The 18,693-nt window shown below is 33.9% G+C and overlaps 1 protein-coding gene across 2 annotated transcripts in view; it reads left to right on the forward strand.

The window, feature by feature from the left end:
- Positions 1-5,409: 5,409 nt before the first annotated feature.
- Positions 5,410-18,693, forward strand: part of LOC124367867 (E3 ubiquitin-protein ligase TRIM37-like) — a 42,251-nt gene continuing 28,967 nt past the window's right edge. Inside the window, exons 1-5 of one of the 2 annotated variants that reach the window (XM_046825043.1) lie at positions 5,410-5,605; positions 9,349-9,614; positions 11,884-12,094; positions 16,823-17,139; positions 17,529-17,738. In XM_046825043.1, coding sequence (XP_046680999.1) covers positions 5,555-5,605; positions 9,349-9,614; positions 11,884-12,094; positions 16,823-17,139; positions 17,529-17,738 — 1,055 coding nt within the window. In that variant the 5' untranslated portion in view covers positions 5,410-5,554. The remainder of the gene's footprint in view (positions 5,606-9,348; positions 9,615-11,883; positions 12,095-16,822; positions 17,140-17,528; positions 17,739-18,693) is intronic. The other variant, XM_046825044.1, reaches the window with a different exon arrangement.

Genomic DNA, 18,693 nt, shown 5'->3' on the forward strand with positions numbered 1-18,693 from the left:
TAAATAAGCCATCTCACTCACATCATTTTGTTTTTATTACTACTTTTATAATGGGTTTCCTAATATTCAAAGCAATAATTTACCAAATTTGTTTTTTATAAGTAAAAAAATGGTATATAACAAAAATAAGTATAACTATTTTTCAAGATTCATGAGTTTCTTTAAAACCTGTTAACAGTTTTACACTCTCAACATTTTAAAAACATGTTAGAGCTTAGGCTGTTCATATTTCAACAATTTTATTTAAATATAACCCCCCCACCCCCCCCCCCCCCCACCCCCCCCCCCCCCCACCCCCCCCCCCCCCCACCCCCCCCCCCCCCCACCCCCCCCCCCCCCCACCCCCCCCCCCCAAATGTGTAGAACAAAATTAAAATCAAGTGTTTCGTTATTGACAAATGATAGTACAAGAAACAATGATTTGTTTCACAAGCAGTTACATATATCCTCAAAAATGAATAAGATAAATTAATGTTATTGTTTTGTTGATATATTATATTTTTATTTGTAAATTGGTCTATGTTAATATTTATATATTAATTTCTAAGATTGAAAACTAGCCAAACCATATTGTTCTTTGAAATATCAATTACGTTATTTAGTCTGACATTTTGCTTTCAGTCCTTTGCATGGTTACGAATATCAAAGATTCCAAATCATTTGATTGTGTTGGTGTCCGCTTATTATAATACAGCCAAACTACTTTGAGGAACTTTTTATTTTTTTTTTGCTAGAATTGCGGAGCATCCAGATCAGTATTTTACCGACATTAGATCACATTCCAGATCGTGAAACTTTTTCTGACATCAAATTATGTTTAATTATTATCGTGGCACTGAAGGCCAGATCGTCCCAACATGATTTGACTTCTGAAAAGTTTGACGATCTCGTCTTTGGTGCCACTTTGCAATTTTTAGTGAGAAAATAAAAACCTCGATATAGTATACCTCTAAATTTAAGCTCAGGTCACGTAGGCGCACATAAATATGGGCTTAAACTTTTTTATATTTTATAATATGTGCGTATAGCCTAATATGCCTAATAACTAACAGTAGATAAGAAGCAAAGTGGTCTACTTCTCACTGAAATCACTTACTTTTGGGAGGCAGACAACAAGAATCGATCATCATACTGGACATAATGAATGTAATTTTTCGCAGTAAGTCAAATAGTCCGTTCTTTCTAATAGTGTGGTTTTTTTTAGTGGCCTCCAGATAATACCAAAGCAACACAAACTCTACTAAATAAGGTATCATACATACTTCTGCTGCAAACGCAATGTGGAAAACATTCAACAAATGACCAATATTACTGCAAATGTATTTTTAAAAAGTATTAAAAACAATTGTTGTATTATGACAGCACAAAACAGAGAGCGGTGATACAGTATATTAAGGCGATTGGACTTCAGCACCAGGCTCCCCGATATGGCAATTTTAGGTGATTGCCCTGGAAGGGATTAAGACATTAATTCAAAATAGCACTGGAGTACTTGAGAAAGCTCATATTATAGTCAGCTGGCTGTCATCTGGATGATGACCACTCTGGTCAGTGCCACCTTAATCTTTGTTGTTGACTGCCATACCGATTACAGAGATATATGGCCAGTACAAAGGTCTTGGATTAAGTCGTCAGGAACTGCCTATCACTTGTATGTACTGTACCAAGAGTCAATCTCCCTTGATGAGAAACTTGTCCAGATGTGCTCTCCAGAACAACAACACTCAGATTTCTAATAACAAGCTTCATATCAATTTCAGAGCCTGTCAATAAAAAGAAAAAGAAAAAACACTAATGTCCTCAGCTGACACAGTGTATACAAAGGTAGCAGCAAAGGTCAAGCTTATTCCACTAGTTCTTCCACAAGGTCCTGAGATTAGTTCAGTGATTGCAGTGTCAAAGTTATCAGTCACAAGAATGACAGTTGTCACGTATAAAAACATTGTTGTGAAGTAAACCCAACAGGTTGTGCAAAACCAGGTTCCACATAAGGAGAGAGAACTCATCCTAGTGACAGCTCTGGTTGTCCTTGCACAGAATGCAAAGGTGGTTACCACCTTTTTCGTGAGCAAACTAGTCCAGTTACAGATTAATGCATTATCAATGCTATATCCCATGAACTACATTATTAATTACCTGAGTGCTGCGACAGCTGTGCTGTTTTGGTACAATAACGAACAGACTGGCACCACTACTAGTACTCCATGGGTGGATAACTGGCCACCACAAGGTTGCACTTTGGAGCATCAACCAAGGTGCTAGAATTCTGTGAAAACAGGGACACCTTTTGCAGCCATAACAACCAGAAGATATAGTGTGCAGCCGAAAAGTCTGTATTTCCCCATTTAATGTATTGGGTGAAACAAGGCTGTCACTTCTTGAGAGGTTCAATCCTTATCTTATGAGGAACAGTCAGACATGGATGAAGAAATTAAAAACATCTCTTTGCAAGAGGGAAATAAAAGTTGGTATAGTCCTAAAACTGTATCTAATGTATTTAATAAATACTTTGTACATGTAGTTCAGGAGATCGGTGAATTTAGTTGTCAAAATACAGAAGTTAGCGAAAAGGAACAAGCACAATGTATTAGAAAAGGTTTTAACTTTAAATTTATTGATGCAGAGGAGGTGGAAAAAACCATAAACTCAATAAAGAACAAAAACTCTGCCGGATATGATGAAATCCCTATAAAAGTGATCAAAAATACCAAACAGTATTTAATCCAAATTTTAAGCCACTTAATAAATTCATCATTTGTTTCAGGGATTTTCCCAAATCAGCTTAAAAGATCAAAAATCATACCAATCCATAAGAAAAACTGTCCAGAAAACTGTGTCAAACTATCGCCCAATTTCCCTTCTTCCGATAATTTCAAAAAATTTATGAGAAAATAGTTAACAAACAATTAATAACATACCTAGAGGATTCTAAATTACTAACTAATATTCAGCACGGTTTTAGACCACAAAAATCAGTAATAACCGCTGCTGTATCTTTTGTTGAGTCTATAATCGAATCAGTAAGACAAAGGTGAATATACAGCAGGAATCTTTATGGACCTATCTAAGGCATTCGATAGTGTAAGCCATTCTCACCTGATAACTAAATTACAATCATTAGGAATACAAAAAAATGCGATTAAGTGGTTTCAATCGTACATTTACAATAGATGCCAATTTGTAGAAAATACCCATAGAACGCATGAAAATAGAGTCTTAAAGGTTTCTTCAGAAACTGAAATGATTAGATATGGTGTCCCTCAGGGATCGATTTTGGGCCCTCTTCTGTTCCTCTGCTATATAAATGATGTAGGGAGCGCACTCACACGAGCACCCCAAAATAATCTGTGTCTTTATGCAGACGACTCAAATCTTAAAGTAGCAGCCAATACTGTTGAACAGGTTGAGATAATAAGTTTCATTGAATTAGAAAATATTGGAACTTTCTTTAAACAGCACAACTTAATGTTAAATGCTCAAAAAACTAACTTTGTAAGATTTAAAACACACAACAACAAACAGATATCCGAACCATTAATTACGTACAACTCAGAAGAAATTGAGAGTAAAAAAAGCACACAATTTCTCGGCTTAACAATAGATCAACATTTAAGCTGGGACAAACATGTGGATAAAATATTATCAAAATTAAGCTCGGGGATATTTTCTCTTTATAGGATGTCGTTTTTTTGTAACCAAAAAACACTAAGAAATATATATTTTGCAAATTTCCACTCTCATTTATCTTTTGGAATATATCTCTTTGGTGCAACGACAAAAACAAATATGGATAAAATTCTTAAACTACAAAAAAAGGGCAATTAGAAATTATATTGGGACTAGATTACAATGAAACAGTAAAAGGAGAAATTTAAAGAATTACAAATTCTAACAATATATGGCCAATATATTTTTGACACAATTCTAATTGCAAAAAATAATCAAATAAGTAATGAATTAAATCTTGAACCTCATCCATACAACACCAGAAATAAAAAATACATTGTAACAACTCATCACAATTTAAAGTATTATGAGAAAAAAACCATCATACATGGGGCTGAAATTTTTTAAACATCTACCCACTAGTATAAAAAATTTAACTAATCTGAGAATATTCAAAATCACAGTTAAATGTTTTTTTATAAACAAGGCATTGTATTCTCTGGAGGAGTACTTTTCCACCTCCTTATAGATTTAGATGTACTTATATTAGTCGTTTTAAGATGTACAGACTGCGAGTCTTTGGACACTATTCAATTCTTAGTGTATATTTATCTGATGAATAAAGATTTTTTGATTTGATTTGATTTGAGTGGTTTCTAATGTTACTTCTTTTTACTATTTAAACAAAACCCAAGTTTACAAAATAATTTTGTTGAATCTTATTACATATGAATCCTATGTAAAATGTATGAACTGAATCAGTAAATACATGTAACCGATGATATAAACAATCATTTGTAAATTTACATAAAAAATTTAACCCTTATGAGCCATTTCTTATAACATCTTGACAACGCAGAGAGCTCTTGGAACAGTCAAGCTGACTATTCACAACAGTATACAGCAAGCACAAATGAGTCATACTGAAAATGTGTGTATTTTAATATTAATGCAATTCTTGCTTTTGAAAATTCAAGATGTATTCAGTATCGCGTTAATTGTCTGAGCAGAATTTACATAAATTGTTGTAGGGTTAAAAGTGCTTGTACATATTTGAATAAATGAGCATAAAAATGTATCCTTATAAAATAGCACCATAAAAGTATATGTATATTTGAAGTATATTTTCAATAAGATATATAAAGTGTTTCAAAATTACTTTTACAAACTTCAGGGACAGGTTCTTTACACCACAAAACGATGACATTTTGGAGCATTTAATACTAATTTATATGTTGATGGCCTCTTAATTATATAAATATAAATTTTTATTAATTACTTGACAATTCAAATGTTTGAATGTATGTTTAAATGACCTTTTTCCTGTGTTGGTATAATAAAACCGTATTTTTTAATATTTCTAATTCCCTTTGCATACAAGTATTGAATTCATTAAGTATATACTTTAAAAATCACTTTAAAACGTGTAATTTGAAGGTATATATATATATATAAATTTTAAAACTTTATTTCATAGATTTTTCTAAGAAGAGCCAATCCTCACTTCAGCCCTATCCTGCCTATCCTCATTGGCCTATGGTCTGTGCAAGATCTTATAAAACAGAATAAGTAGCAAAGTTGGTATGTACAGGATCAACATTATTGTTAAAAAGTGTTCAAAGCCCAATGCTTTACTTAATATGGACTGCTCGGCCACCGGTTCTCCCAAATTTAATTGGTGTTAATGCAGAAACAAAATAGATACTGTTGCCGAGTAACACTCTCATATAGTTGTACACTGGGGAGATTTTGTTTTGTCTAATAAAAATTCCCTGTTGCCAGTTTCTCAGTTACGTTTTTTGAACATAAAACATTGTCCACTGCTTTGTAAAATGTACAGTGTAAAATGAACCAAATTTTTTTTAGCAAAAATATTAAAAAAATATAAATGATGATACCAAGAATTATGAGTAACAGCATTACTTCTTTATCAGCGATGGTATGTTTTTTTTAAGAGTACTTAGTAAATAATTTATTCCTTTGTGTATTGACTTATGCTATGAGTCAGTTGCTCAAATTTCTTCTTGCCAATTTTCTTGCAGTGCAAATGCTCATATTATAAGTTGTTGCTAAGCAAGGTTTGTTTACAGACTATAATATTGTTTTCTTAGTTACCTTGTCACTAAATTTGTAAAGTTGATTTAATTTGATTCATATAATAATAATAAATGTCACATATTGTTATCTAAAATGAACAACAATACATTTAAAATGTACTTTACTTGGCAAGAAATTTAGCAATTAATACTTTGTATTTTAAATCATCAACATTTTTCCAAACAAGAGACCACATGTTTTTTTCAGAAATATTGGGTCTCGGAAGCGTTTTTTCTATCAATCATAATAATATCAATAATTGCTAATTTATTGTTACAGCCACTAGACTAGGGTCTAAGACCACAAGGCTTAAGAGGTCACAAATTCAGTGGGATTTTATTATTTGCTTTGTGAATTCATGAAATTTATTAGGCTACAAATTTGAGATTCTTTTCCTTAATATTGACATAATGTACCTCAAATCCTATAAAATATAAGTAATTTTTTGCAACCAATTTCAAATCCTTTTGTAACAAATACAAATTTATTCTTTTTGTCACCTTTTGGTACAACAATTTTCACAAAGTTTTTAAGGGGATCACAATATTCTTTTGGGATCTAGGGGCACAAGAAAGTAAGAATGTTCACTACTGAATATAATTGTCATGATGAATTCAGAAAACAGAAATACCGGTACCCATTGAAAGATCCAACATATTGTTTGAGATGTATGAAGTTACCTTAAGGTACATTGTAAGTAGACATGCTCAATATTAAAAACTTTTATAAAAAAGATATAAAATAAAAACAATTTTACAACAAAAGGCTTCCAAAAGGTTCTATATTTGGACCGTTATTTTTTAATGTTTTAATAGATACATTATTTTATTTGCTTGGAGCAATCAGGAAAGCTGGGCTTATGTGCAAAGGACACAAACATCAACATTTCCGCTCCTTCAGGGGAGAAAGTGGATGAGCCTTTCAAGTCTAATTGATCATTTTTGGTAGACTTTTTCTATTCATAAATTATTTATGGATGTTAATAAGATGAATTTTGTAATTTTTAATCATAAACAAATAGTAACTTTAACCACAAACCTGTTCTGCCAACAGTACAAAATAAAAATATTATCAGATTATTTTAAAAGAATAACAGGATTCGGACATTTGCCATTGTTGTATGTTACATAATGTATAACACGAAATTTAAAAGGTATTATACATTTTGCAACACAACAATGTCAAATGTCCAAAATCTTGTTAACCTTTCAACCCTTACAGTATTGATAACAAACGTTAAGATTATTTTAGCTGTTAGTTTCTAGATTTATTAATTGACAAAAACCTTTTTTTTTCGAATAGAGCGCTTCACATACTGAAAATTATCCTTCCTAGAGTGCTTCAGACAAAGCTGGCTTTAAGTAAATTACAAAACATTTGTGTTATACACATTCTAAATGAAATTTACTTTTCTCATATTTATTACATTATGGCCAGAGAAATAATAAAAAAGAAGCTGCTTTCTTAACTTTCAAACCTAAATGAAAATATTCACTTGCTGATTAGAGTCTTTATATCTTACAGTCTTTAGTGAATATTGATTGTCGATAGTTCATTATCAATAATAACTTAACCCTTTACTTAGCAAATATCCATTTAGATTCATCCTGTATCTAATCTCAACAAACACACTCACTATATACCAGCCAGGATAGAGTTAAAATATTTGTATTAATTTATTTTAATAAATAAAATAATTCTAATTTATTATACAAGATATAATTTATTATACAAGATATAAGCAAACATTTTGGTATACTTCAGTGTACAAAATTTGTATTTAGTCAATTTAAAATATTTGGAATTCAATTTAAAAAATAAACAATTTTAATTGAGAGTTTCTGTCTTAATCAATGTAATAAAATGTGGAGGATTTATGGCATACGTAATAAAGTTACTTCATTGAAACATTTTTATTAACCCTACATTTATGAGACTGAAGAAAGTTCAAGCTAGGTTTACAAAGCAATCTGGATAGTTTTTCTTACAATTTATATGCCTGAATGAGAATCATAGAGCCTGACCGACCTTACTGCTCTTATACGCACTCTTAAAGCTCTTATATTTCGGTTACTGTTATCAACTGTTTTTCCGATGATTAATAACCAATGTTTTTAATTATTATTTAGTTCAGTTAATTGCATTATATATTTAATGTTCATTACAAAATGGAGGAAATGACTCCAAATACAATGTACTTATGACATGTACGTTTTTGTCTACTTTTGAAATGTTTTTACAACTCATGCATACACACAGGCTATGCTGACCTTGCAATGTTCATTCTGTCAATACTGTTAAATCGAATTATATTCTTGATTTTCCTACCTTATTTTTTAAATAGCTGTTATTATGTGATGTTATATTCATTATGATACAATGCTAAATAAAGTTAAAAATGATGAATAGTGTAGGAAACATTGAAATATATCATATTTTGAAATATCATTCCATTATTTCAACACATTGTATTTTGCTGTGTTTAAACTCATTTTATATATTTTTTTCATGGAGATAACAGATTTTATAGTAGTATACAAATTATAACGGGATTCTATAGACAGCCATCTTCAATAGTTCCTCATCAATTTTCAAAAAAATAAATTGATAAAAAAAAAAATATTTTTTACATCAAATTTAAATAAAATATTTGGGAATATTATCACAAACTCGACTGAATTGATTAGTTTATTTAAAAATATCTACAGGCTGAGAGATTCCATGTGATCCTCGGCCCGGCAATGCACCTACTGGTCTTGTGGAGAGGAAGTCGTGAGCCCCTCTGTAGCCGCTTCCCTTCCTTGCCAGTCACTGTTCTCCTCTTGTGCAGTTAGGAGACCACGTAGAATCTCTCAGCTGGAATTATGAAAGCCTAACCAGACTCATTCCATTTGCAATATAGCATGAAAGTCAACCATAAGTTCCAGCCCTGCTATTGAATACAAAAAAGACTAATTACTTATCGCTGTTTTGATATAAAATTTAAGTAATGAAAAATAATTTAATCCTAAGGTTGTAATAACATTCTTATTGTCAAGTCAAAAAGCTTATTCTTTAGTATTTAGAGATACTAAATACTAACACCACCTGTCATTCATCTACATTTTCAAGTTGATAATTAGTTCAAGTAAATTAAATATATTTTTCGTGATGCATTGTTTAATTTAAATTGTTATTATTATTGTTCTTCTTTCGTTTGCCTCTGAACCATACCCGGCAAAACAAACTAAAATTAATTTCTTTAAAGGATAATGGCTCTAGCCTACGCACAGGCTGCTTGCCCATGTTGGCTAATTTCCAATAAAATATATATTCAGAAATTACAATTTTTTAAATATTTTTGCTTACTAATTAATTCTTTGCAGACATGTTTATAGTATCTGTATCAATATGAAAACTGTGTAAATAAACTTATATTCCAATTCACATTGTTTGTGGTTATAAACATAGTAGTGTGTCCTATTATTTGATTTTGAAAATATATTCATGAAAAACTGCATTGCACTCCACAATAATTTTTAATTAAAATAAGTGATAGAAAATCAAAAAATCAAAGTACTTATGAATTGAACTTTATCCGAACAGACGCTGGCGGAGGTTTTCCGCTGTTTCATTTGCATGGAGAAGCTGCGGGATGCCCACCTCTGCCCGCACTGCTCCAAACTGTGCTGCTACGTGTGTATCCGGCGGTGGCTGACAGAGCAGCGGTCACAATGCCCCCACTGTCGGGCATCTCTGCACCTGCACGAGCTGGTCAACTGTCGCTGGGTGGAGGAGGTGACACAGCAGTTGGATACTCTACAGGCGGCCGGTGTCAGTCAGCCGCGTGGCGACGACTTCGACAGAGACAGGTAATATGGAATATCGTCAGGAGCATTGAGTCAATTAACACTGGAGATTGTGGTTTGTGTACCAAAATTGTCTTTGGTGTACACGATGCTAAGCTAAAAGAGAAATATATGCAGCACTACAATTTTCAGATGGGAAAAAAATTTCTTGATAAGATTCAGAAAAACCACAATATAAAGAAATAAAAATAGTAATTATTATATTTAATAGCAAAGTGTGTCTTATATTGTCTTCTAATTAAAAAAAAAGTTTTTTTCTTTATAATGGTGCATTTAAAAGATATCTTTTGCTATGATCCGTTTTTGAAATTAAGATACAAAACACTCACAATGCTTGGCGATAACTTTCTATTTATATTTAAGGCTGAACAATGTATCTCAAATTAAAACTAGTAATTTAACCCTATTAGTGCTGGTGTTTCATGTAGACTGTGAGAAACACGTAGATAGTGTCAGGTAGTTTGGACATTACCACCAAAGGTTTAATCATTATTATCTTGAGGTGTACATTGGCAAAGAATCTATTTTGTTTTCTGGAATTATATCTTCAGTATTATTTTCATTAATTAGCAGCTTGGAATTGTATGATTTTCGACCAGAAAGAATCGTGTTTGTGCAATGCTAAGTTTAAAACCGTTTTCTACAATCCTGCCTACAATGTTGCAAGTTGCTTCAGTAGAATTTTCTACCAGAATGAATCATTTTTGTGACATTGTTTTATTTATTTTTTGTAGGGTTAAAATTGAGTAAGATATGGCTGTTAAAGTTTGCATTCCTTTGTGCAAAGTATCTTTTTTGAGCCCTTTTAGCATGAACCTTTTTAAAAATCAGATCTGAGAAAAAATTATTTAGATGAGCTTATAGCTCTAAAAAGAAGTTGCAAAATGCTTTTTGATGGACTAGATTGCTTAAAAACTAAGGGAGTTATAGGGAAAAAAACCAAAATCATATTTTTGTAGAAATTAGAAGATAATATATTATTGAATACACATAGTGGCTATATTTAATGCTTAGTTGAACTGTCACTTATATACAAGGTATCTTACGAGTTACCTGACAAAACTTCTCAGGTGGTTTTCTCTTATCAAAATAATGAAAAAAGTTCATATAAAACATATGTCTGCAAAAATGTCACCCGATTTTCTGGGAAAGAACATAAATAAAGTGAAAATAATGATTTTGTGGTATAAAGATGGGTTTTAAATTTTCGGATTTTATGTAAAATGAACTTAAAAATGTAATAAAATATCTACCAGACCTGTAAGACCACCCATATATAAAATATCAGTAATGTGCAACATTCGGTTTTGAAAAACCTGCTTTTATTTTATTTGAAGTACATTAACTTCATGAAATAAGTAATAAACATGCAAACATGTTAACCAAAGGTTGAAGATAATTGAATTCTGAAGAGAATGATATAAAATAGGCCAGTAATAAACAAATACAATGATTTTTAGGGGTCGAAATTGTTTCAGAAACTGTCTGTTGACGTTAATTTAATGTATTTACAAATGATTGGTTTTGGTTTTACTCTAGTAAGAACTTTTATATCCAAATTAACAATTAAAATTTTTATAGATCACTAGCTGTTTCCCACGGCTTCGCATGCTTTTCGTAAGCTTTTCCCTGTGTAAGAGTACTTCTGGTTCAAGCGAATCATTATTTCCAACACCGATGTAAAGCTTGTTGCCACGATTAAGAAAATCTGTCGAAGTGTATATTTATAGCCATTCTACACGCTCATGTACTTCACTATAAAGTGGTCTAGCACTCAAGCTTTAAGTTCAACCAAAAATTCAGCCTTCAAATAGTTTTTGGCTTTTTAATATATGTAACTGTCTAGTGATTGCAGTTTAAAATGTGCAGGCGATTTAATAACTTTTATATTTTCACTGTCACCTGGTGGCTAGTTACATCAATGGGTATAGCATATAAACCTTTTCCGTGGAAAAATACATATACATACAAATTTTCATAATGATCGGTCAAATAGTTCACGATTCCATAAAGGACAAACACACAAACATTAATTTTTATATATATAGATAATATATAATTGTATCTGAGATTTCATGGTAGCAATCATTCATATAATCACAATTTTGCAAAGTGCGGATGATTTTTCATCTTTGGAGGTTAGGATTAGAAACTAAGTGGATCATTGATGTGGATGAGTTCAATGTAATTTGTACTAAATAAACTTGGAAATACTGGATTTCGATAAACAAACTCGTTAACTTGATGAACTTCCTATATCTTGTGCTTGCAGATGCCGCAGTCACGAAGAGAAGCTGTCTGTGTACTGCTGGACCTGTCGGTGCTGCATATGTCACCAGTGCGCTCTGTGGGGCGGTACCCACACCAACCACACGTTCAAGCCACTGGAGGAGGTGTACGAAACACACGCCTCCCAGATCAAAGATGAGGTGGCACAGTTGCGCCGCCGTCTCCTGGAACTCATCAGCCTTGTCCAGGAGGTGGTAGGTATCTCTTATCTGTTGCCGTTCAAACACCAATTGTGTACATTATTTGCCATTAAGAGATTGTTTTAAACCAGTTGTGTAACATTGATTATTTAACTAATGTATGACTTTGAGAAATAATAATTTAATTAACAGTTTTATGACTAACTAACTACCTAACTTTTGTGATGTGTCTAAAGAAGATAGTCTTGCCATCAAAAGACCTCATAAAATATAAAGTTTTAATATTGTTGAATGTCGTTGAATGTAATAATGATTCAATCATAATCATTTTAAGATCATCAATTTATTGATTTTATTTGTTTTAATGATGCCCATGACTATAATACTCTTAGTATATTATTATAACTTCTTCCAGGTTACAGAATACAATAGTTTGTCTTAAATTGTTAAGTATTTTAACAAACTACCACAAGAGTCCTGAAGCTTAAAACTTCAACCATAGGCAGCTAAATTGTCAAGGTGGCTTAAGTAAGGTGTTTTATTCACTTCAGGAATTTTTGACCAATAATATTAATCTTACTTAGGGCAGGTGGATGTGGGGCAGTTTTCACTTTCTGAGGATGGCTTTTCTTGTTTAGGCTGACCGGCACTGCCAATTTCTTGTTTTTTCATGTTTTGTATTAGCACTCCAATGTGCCTGGGTGATACAGGCCCTCAAGAAGTGAGGACTTTCCCTTAAACTTCAAATTATCAGTCATATTTAGACAAATTATTTTGTTATGTTTTTAATATTAACTTAATGTACTGTATGTATGCCTTGTGTAATGTAATGTACTCTACACATTTTACTTGTTGCTATTATTTATAGCGATGTAAAATTGACAAATCACACTAAGGAGATTCTGATTCTGAATCTGAGACAGGGTGATAAAGTTGGTAGAGCTCACAAGTTGTAGTTGCTTCGTTCTGACAACACTCGCTTGGTGTTGTGGCTAATATGTGATAGCTAGCTGTGTTGAACATGTTGAGATTGTTTAGAGCAGAGCTGCCCAACCTACGGCCCGTGGGCCGAATCCGGCCCGCGAGTCAGTTTTATGTGGCCCGCATTGTTGCCAAAACAACCAAATTTGTTTACAAGCATTTGAAATATTAAATAAATACAAATTTTGAGAACCAAGCAGTCCAGCCGATTTCACGTAGAACAACGAGCCGTATTCATTTGGTGGAGTATGAGTGTTGAAAGAAGTAAAGTAGTTGCAGACAGATTTCACTGACTTCGGTGGTGGCTGCCGGCTGGCGAATAGAGCGCGCGTAAAGCACGGCACAGCGCGCGGTGCGGTGCGGTGACGTAACCCCTACCCAACTCAGTTGTTTGGGGTTCCAAATCCCCTGGGATGTTGGCCCGCCTGGCCATAAAGGCTTTACAATGTGGCCCTTGGGTAAAAAAAGGTTGGGCACCCCTGGTTTAGAGTTTTCGAGTTATTGGGTTTGAAAATGACAACATTTAAATGGGAACAAAAGAGACTAGTTCAAATAACTTTTCACCTTCCAAAAAATAACCTGCAATTAAATGTATGTATGTATTAGAACTGTGATATTTCTTTATTATCTTTCTAAGTCAATTTAGAACCAAACAGACATGTAATAATTTTTACTACGTTTGGTAACTACTTTTTTGATTTGCACATAGTAAATATACATTTTTAGTGTTCTCGAGTTAATAAAAATAGAAATTTTTAGAAAATAATTTGACTATTTTTATTACTTTACAAAGTACAATATTCCCTAAAATAGTAATTATTTTGGCAAAAAGTGTTGAGTCTTTTATGTTAGACAATTTTAAAACTTCCTTCATATTTTTTTTCATATTTTGAAAACGCTGAAAAGTTTTCTACCATATTTAGCTGGTAACTAAACCTTATATGGTAACTATGTTTATTCGTCACATATTGTAAAACTTTGTAAAGAGTTTAGTTTTATAAAGAGTGGTGATAAAATGTATTACAGATGAGAATCTGTTGTAGTGCTTAGTTAGCTTGTAGGTAATAAAGATGAACCTCTTCATTGCTAGTTGTAAACCATTTACAACAATGAAATGTTCTGAAATTTTATCTCCTTTTTAAGACGTTAGTGGAGAACATAAGTGGTAGTACGAGGGGGTACCCAAAAGTAACCGGAATTGTACTGCTGGCAGCCGGCAGCGTGTAGTACACATTCCTGCCGCTAGGCGTGTGTCGCTCAACCCATTGCGAGCTCAGTGACCCCAGTTCCGTTGTCCTAGTGCATTCTGTTCGTTCGTAGTGACTGTTTTCACTAACCCTGTTTTGTTCTTGTTTCGTTTTTTGTCATGGCAAGTTTAAGTGAACAACGTGCAGCTGTGAAATTTTGTTTTTTACTTGGTAAAAATGCTGCAGAAACTATTTTAATGTTGAATACAGCTTACAAAGATGATGCTATGGGGAAAACTCATGCATGCCTACGAGTGGTTCACTCGATTTAAAAATGGCGACATGTCGATTGAAGACAAACCTTGTTCTGGACGTCCATCAACCTCTCGAACGGACGAAAATGTTGAGAAAATTCGTGAACTTGTGCTCACCGACCGTCGACAGACAATTGAGGAACTATCAGAGAGTAGTGGGTTAACTTGGAGCTCGGTTCAGCGAATTTTAACAGGAGATTTAGGACTGAAAAGGGTTGCTGCCAAATTTGTTCCTCGACTTCTGACTGACCATCAAAAGGCACATCGAGTTGAAACTTGCTGCCTTCTGAAAGAACATCTCGAAAATGATCCCGATTTTCTGGAAAAGGTAATTACTGGTGATGAGTCATGGTGCTATGGTTATGACCCAGAAACGAAGCAACAGTCAAGCCAATGGAAGTCGCCATCTTCACCTCGTCCAAAAAAATGTCGGCAAGTCAAATCAAACATCAAAACCATTTGCTTTTTTGATGCTAAAGGCATTGTTCATTCTGAGTTTGTTCCTCCAGGTCAGACTGTCAACCAAACATTTTATTTGGAGATTTTAAGAAGATTGCGCAACAGTGTTCGCCAGAAAAGACCCGATTTGTGGCAGACTGGAGACTGGTTCTTCCACCACGACAACGCACCGGCACACACAGCCATCTCAGTTAGGCAATTTTTAGCCAAAAACGGCATGGTTCCGCTGCCCCACCACGCACCTTACTCGCTCCTTGTGACTTTTTTTTATTTCCACACATGAAAAGAGGCTTGAAAGGTCAACGATTTGACAGCGTTGAAGAGAGGTTAAGAAAAAAACGAAGCTCGAGCTTGCAGCCATTTCTAAAGATGACTACAAAAAATGTTTTGATCAATGGAAATACCGTTGGGACAAGTGTATTAGTTGTAATGGAGATTATTTTGAAGGAGATAAGGTCGTATTGTAAAAAATTTGATAATATATAATTTTTATAAAATAATTCCGGTTTTTTTTGGGTACCCCCTCGTATATTGTAGGCTATTCTTATAGGACTTTGTTAATAGGCTCAGGGGCATAGAAGTATTAGGGTTTTTTAGTGCTAGCAAGAGATTATATTTTAGGAGCATAAATGATAAAAAAAGTGCAGGTGATCTACAACCACAATTTTACAGTATACAAAAATTGTCATTTTAAACCTGTAAGTATAACAAAGTGTATATATGTGTATGTTTTATAACACAAAGACACATTTAATATGAACTTAAATATTAATGTATAGCCTATATTGACAATTTACATTTTTACTTTACAGTGCATATAATCTGATTTACAATCAAATGTGAACTCAATTAAACTAGTTTTGTCCTTATTTACATGGTACATATGTATGTCCAATGCTTATGGCCATTAGTGTACTGTTTGTTTGGATGATTTTGGTGAAAGAGCAGTGTGATGTTTCTCGGACTCAGCACGTCACATGCTAGCCATGGAGCTGTATTTTTAATAGTATTTATAATTAGTAAAACAAGATGTTATTGTTGGGAAAATGAATTTTTGTATTTTATGTACAAGGGCCAACAGATAGTAAGCCATTTGTTCGAAAAGATTTATAAATAATAGATGGAGGCCCATTTTCACTTTTTTTGTTTGTTCTCTTGGGACAAGAGGCTTATAAATTGTACATAGTCCTATAAGGACCTTTGCGCTGCTTCCGGAGAGACAGGATATTCAGGATGGGTAAGGTTGGAGGTAGGGGCCGCGCCATTGAGATCCATGAGGAAGAATTTAGGGCACTAATTTCAAAGTCATGTCCCCTCGAAAGAAGGGGAGGCCACTTCTGAACCAGCCTCTTCAGTCAAAGCAGGCAGGGGGTGGCACACCCTTATGTTGAGGCTAGCAAGGACCTCTGACACTTAGGGAACGTACCCCACCAACTCCAACAGTCATCTCCCGCAGTAGACTAGACCTATCGAATTACCCTTGCACCTCAGAATCTTAGTTTGCGGTTAGTGATGTGCCACTCCTGGACGTCTATAAGGTTGCCCAGATTTAAGTGACACATCAGTTTTTGCTGTGCCCAGTGTTAGGTTCAACTGGAAGGTATAAACCAGCCAGAAGTGATCCCTGCTTGGTGCATTTTACCTTTAGATTACGCATGATGTATTACAATCAGATAAATTTTAGGATGGCGAATTAAAAGCTAAGATAAACAAATACATATCTTACCTAACATGATCTGCTCTCTTTCAAACTTTGTTGCATTTTTAGGCAATAAAAAATTTAATAAATATTTAACTTGCTGATGTTGAACTAAACATTTTTATAATTTTCTCCTCCCCAGGAACGAAATGTGGAGAGCGTGCGGTCAGCGAAGGATGAGCGAGTGCGTGAGATACGTAACGCGGTGGAGCTTATGATCGCTCGGCTCGATTCGCAGCTTAAGGCCAAGCTGTTGACACTGATGGCACAGAAGTCATCTCTGACACAGGAGACAGAGCAGCTGGAGGCCCTTCTGCAAGAGATTGAACGCCAACTGCACACACGTAAACGGAGTGAGTTCATATCGCACTCGGCAGAGCTCTCGCGGATGATACATCAAGTTCGTAAGAAACCGATGGCCAGCTTCGTTACAGCACCGGTACCTGCCGACTTTCAGAGGTAATATTAGTGGATTTGAATTTACCATTTGTTGATAATTTTAGTAATATGGGCTGTTCAAGTTTGTAATAATTCATTACCGTTTTGTATTTCACCTCTAAGCCAACAAAAAGAAAAAAATAAATATAGGGGGGAGTTCAGGATAAAAAGTCTGTTGGTGTTAGAATATTGTAAATTATTGTATGAAGTTGGTTCGTGTTTTATGTACATCAATCTAGTAAAATGTCCAGTGGTGTAACTAAGACTTGGTTTAGGGGGGGGGTATTTTCGCCATGCAGCAGTTTACCCGTTTCCAACACAAGGCCGACCCTGTCTACTCTCCTCCAGTCCGTATCAGTTTGTATTGTTGTTGTCAAATGTTGACCAACAATGTATCTATTATGTTACAGTGAGATAGTGCCAGGATATGACAGCAGTACCTTCGCCATGCAACAGTTTACTCAGCTGCAACACAAGGCCGACCCTGTCTACTCTCCTCCCCTCCACGTCAATGGGCTTTGTTGGCGGCTGAAGGTGTACCCTGATGGGAATGGAGTTGTGAGAGGCAACTATCTCTCTGTATTCTTGGAACTGACGGCCGGCCTGCCTGAAACTTCCAAGTAAGTCGCTGGAAATAATACAGTAAATGTAGTGAAGAAAATGGTGAGAGAAGAAATTATGGATGAGAATAAAAGTTTAAAAGGAACACATCTGATTGATAGGATCATAATTTGCTTCTTTGAAACCTTGGGCTTACTTAAATTCATATATTTATCTTACCAAGTAATATATGTGTGGAAGTTTGAATTACTGATTCTTTTTTTAGGCTTTGTAACTGAAAGTGATTGATTTTCCTTTCAAGTGCGGTCATTAATTCCCTCATCAGGTGAAGTGTTAATATAAAGATTTAGTTTTACGCATCCAAACGCGTATATTTATATTTTTATTGGTTATTCAGAAAACAATTTTATTGGTACCAGAAAATGTAGTATTCATACTTTATTGTACATCAGAATTTTAATGATAAAATAGTATAAACTTAACAAGAAAAACTAAAAAGCATTTGGATACGTAGTAATCTTCAAAATGAGACAACTTCCATAACAGTTTTACATTGATCGTCTGGAGATCGTACTAATGTTTAAATAAATATTTAATAATGTGTGTCGTCATCATGGTACTGTCTTGTGATCGGCGTTTTGGTACCGTGTCGGCCGTCCACACGTGATAAGTGGTTAATGGATTAAAAACTATTATAAAAAAATGAAATGTACACAAAAATTAGGAAGCAAAGTTTTATTGTTATTTTTATGGTTTTAATTATTCTAATTACTATCGTCTTCTTCTATTTAAAATAAGGAAAAAATAAAAATAAATAAAAGAAGTGAAATAGAGGTTAACAAACAATAATATAGTAAAAAGCAAGATAAACAAAGCTTATAACAACCAATGTGCGTATATGGCAAAAGTAGATGTGACATGCGAGCTACTGGCTGTGTCGACAGCTGTTTACAGTTGATTTTAGAGTATTTATTTAGCAACAAAAATCTGCTCAAATAGTTCTGTTAAAGATCG

The sequence above is a fragment of the Homalodisca vitripennis genome, chromosome 8, assembly GCF_021130785.1.
Source record: "Homalodisca vitripennis isolate AUS2020 chromosome 8, UT_GWSS_2.1, whole genome shotgun sequence".
In the NCBI taxonomy this organism is placed as follows: domain Eukaryota; kingdom Metazoa; phylum Arthropoda; class Insecta; order Hemiptera; family Cicadellidae; genus Homalodisca; species Homalodisca vitripennis.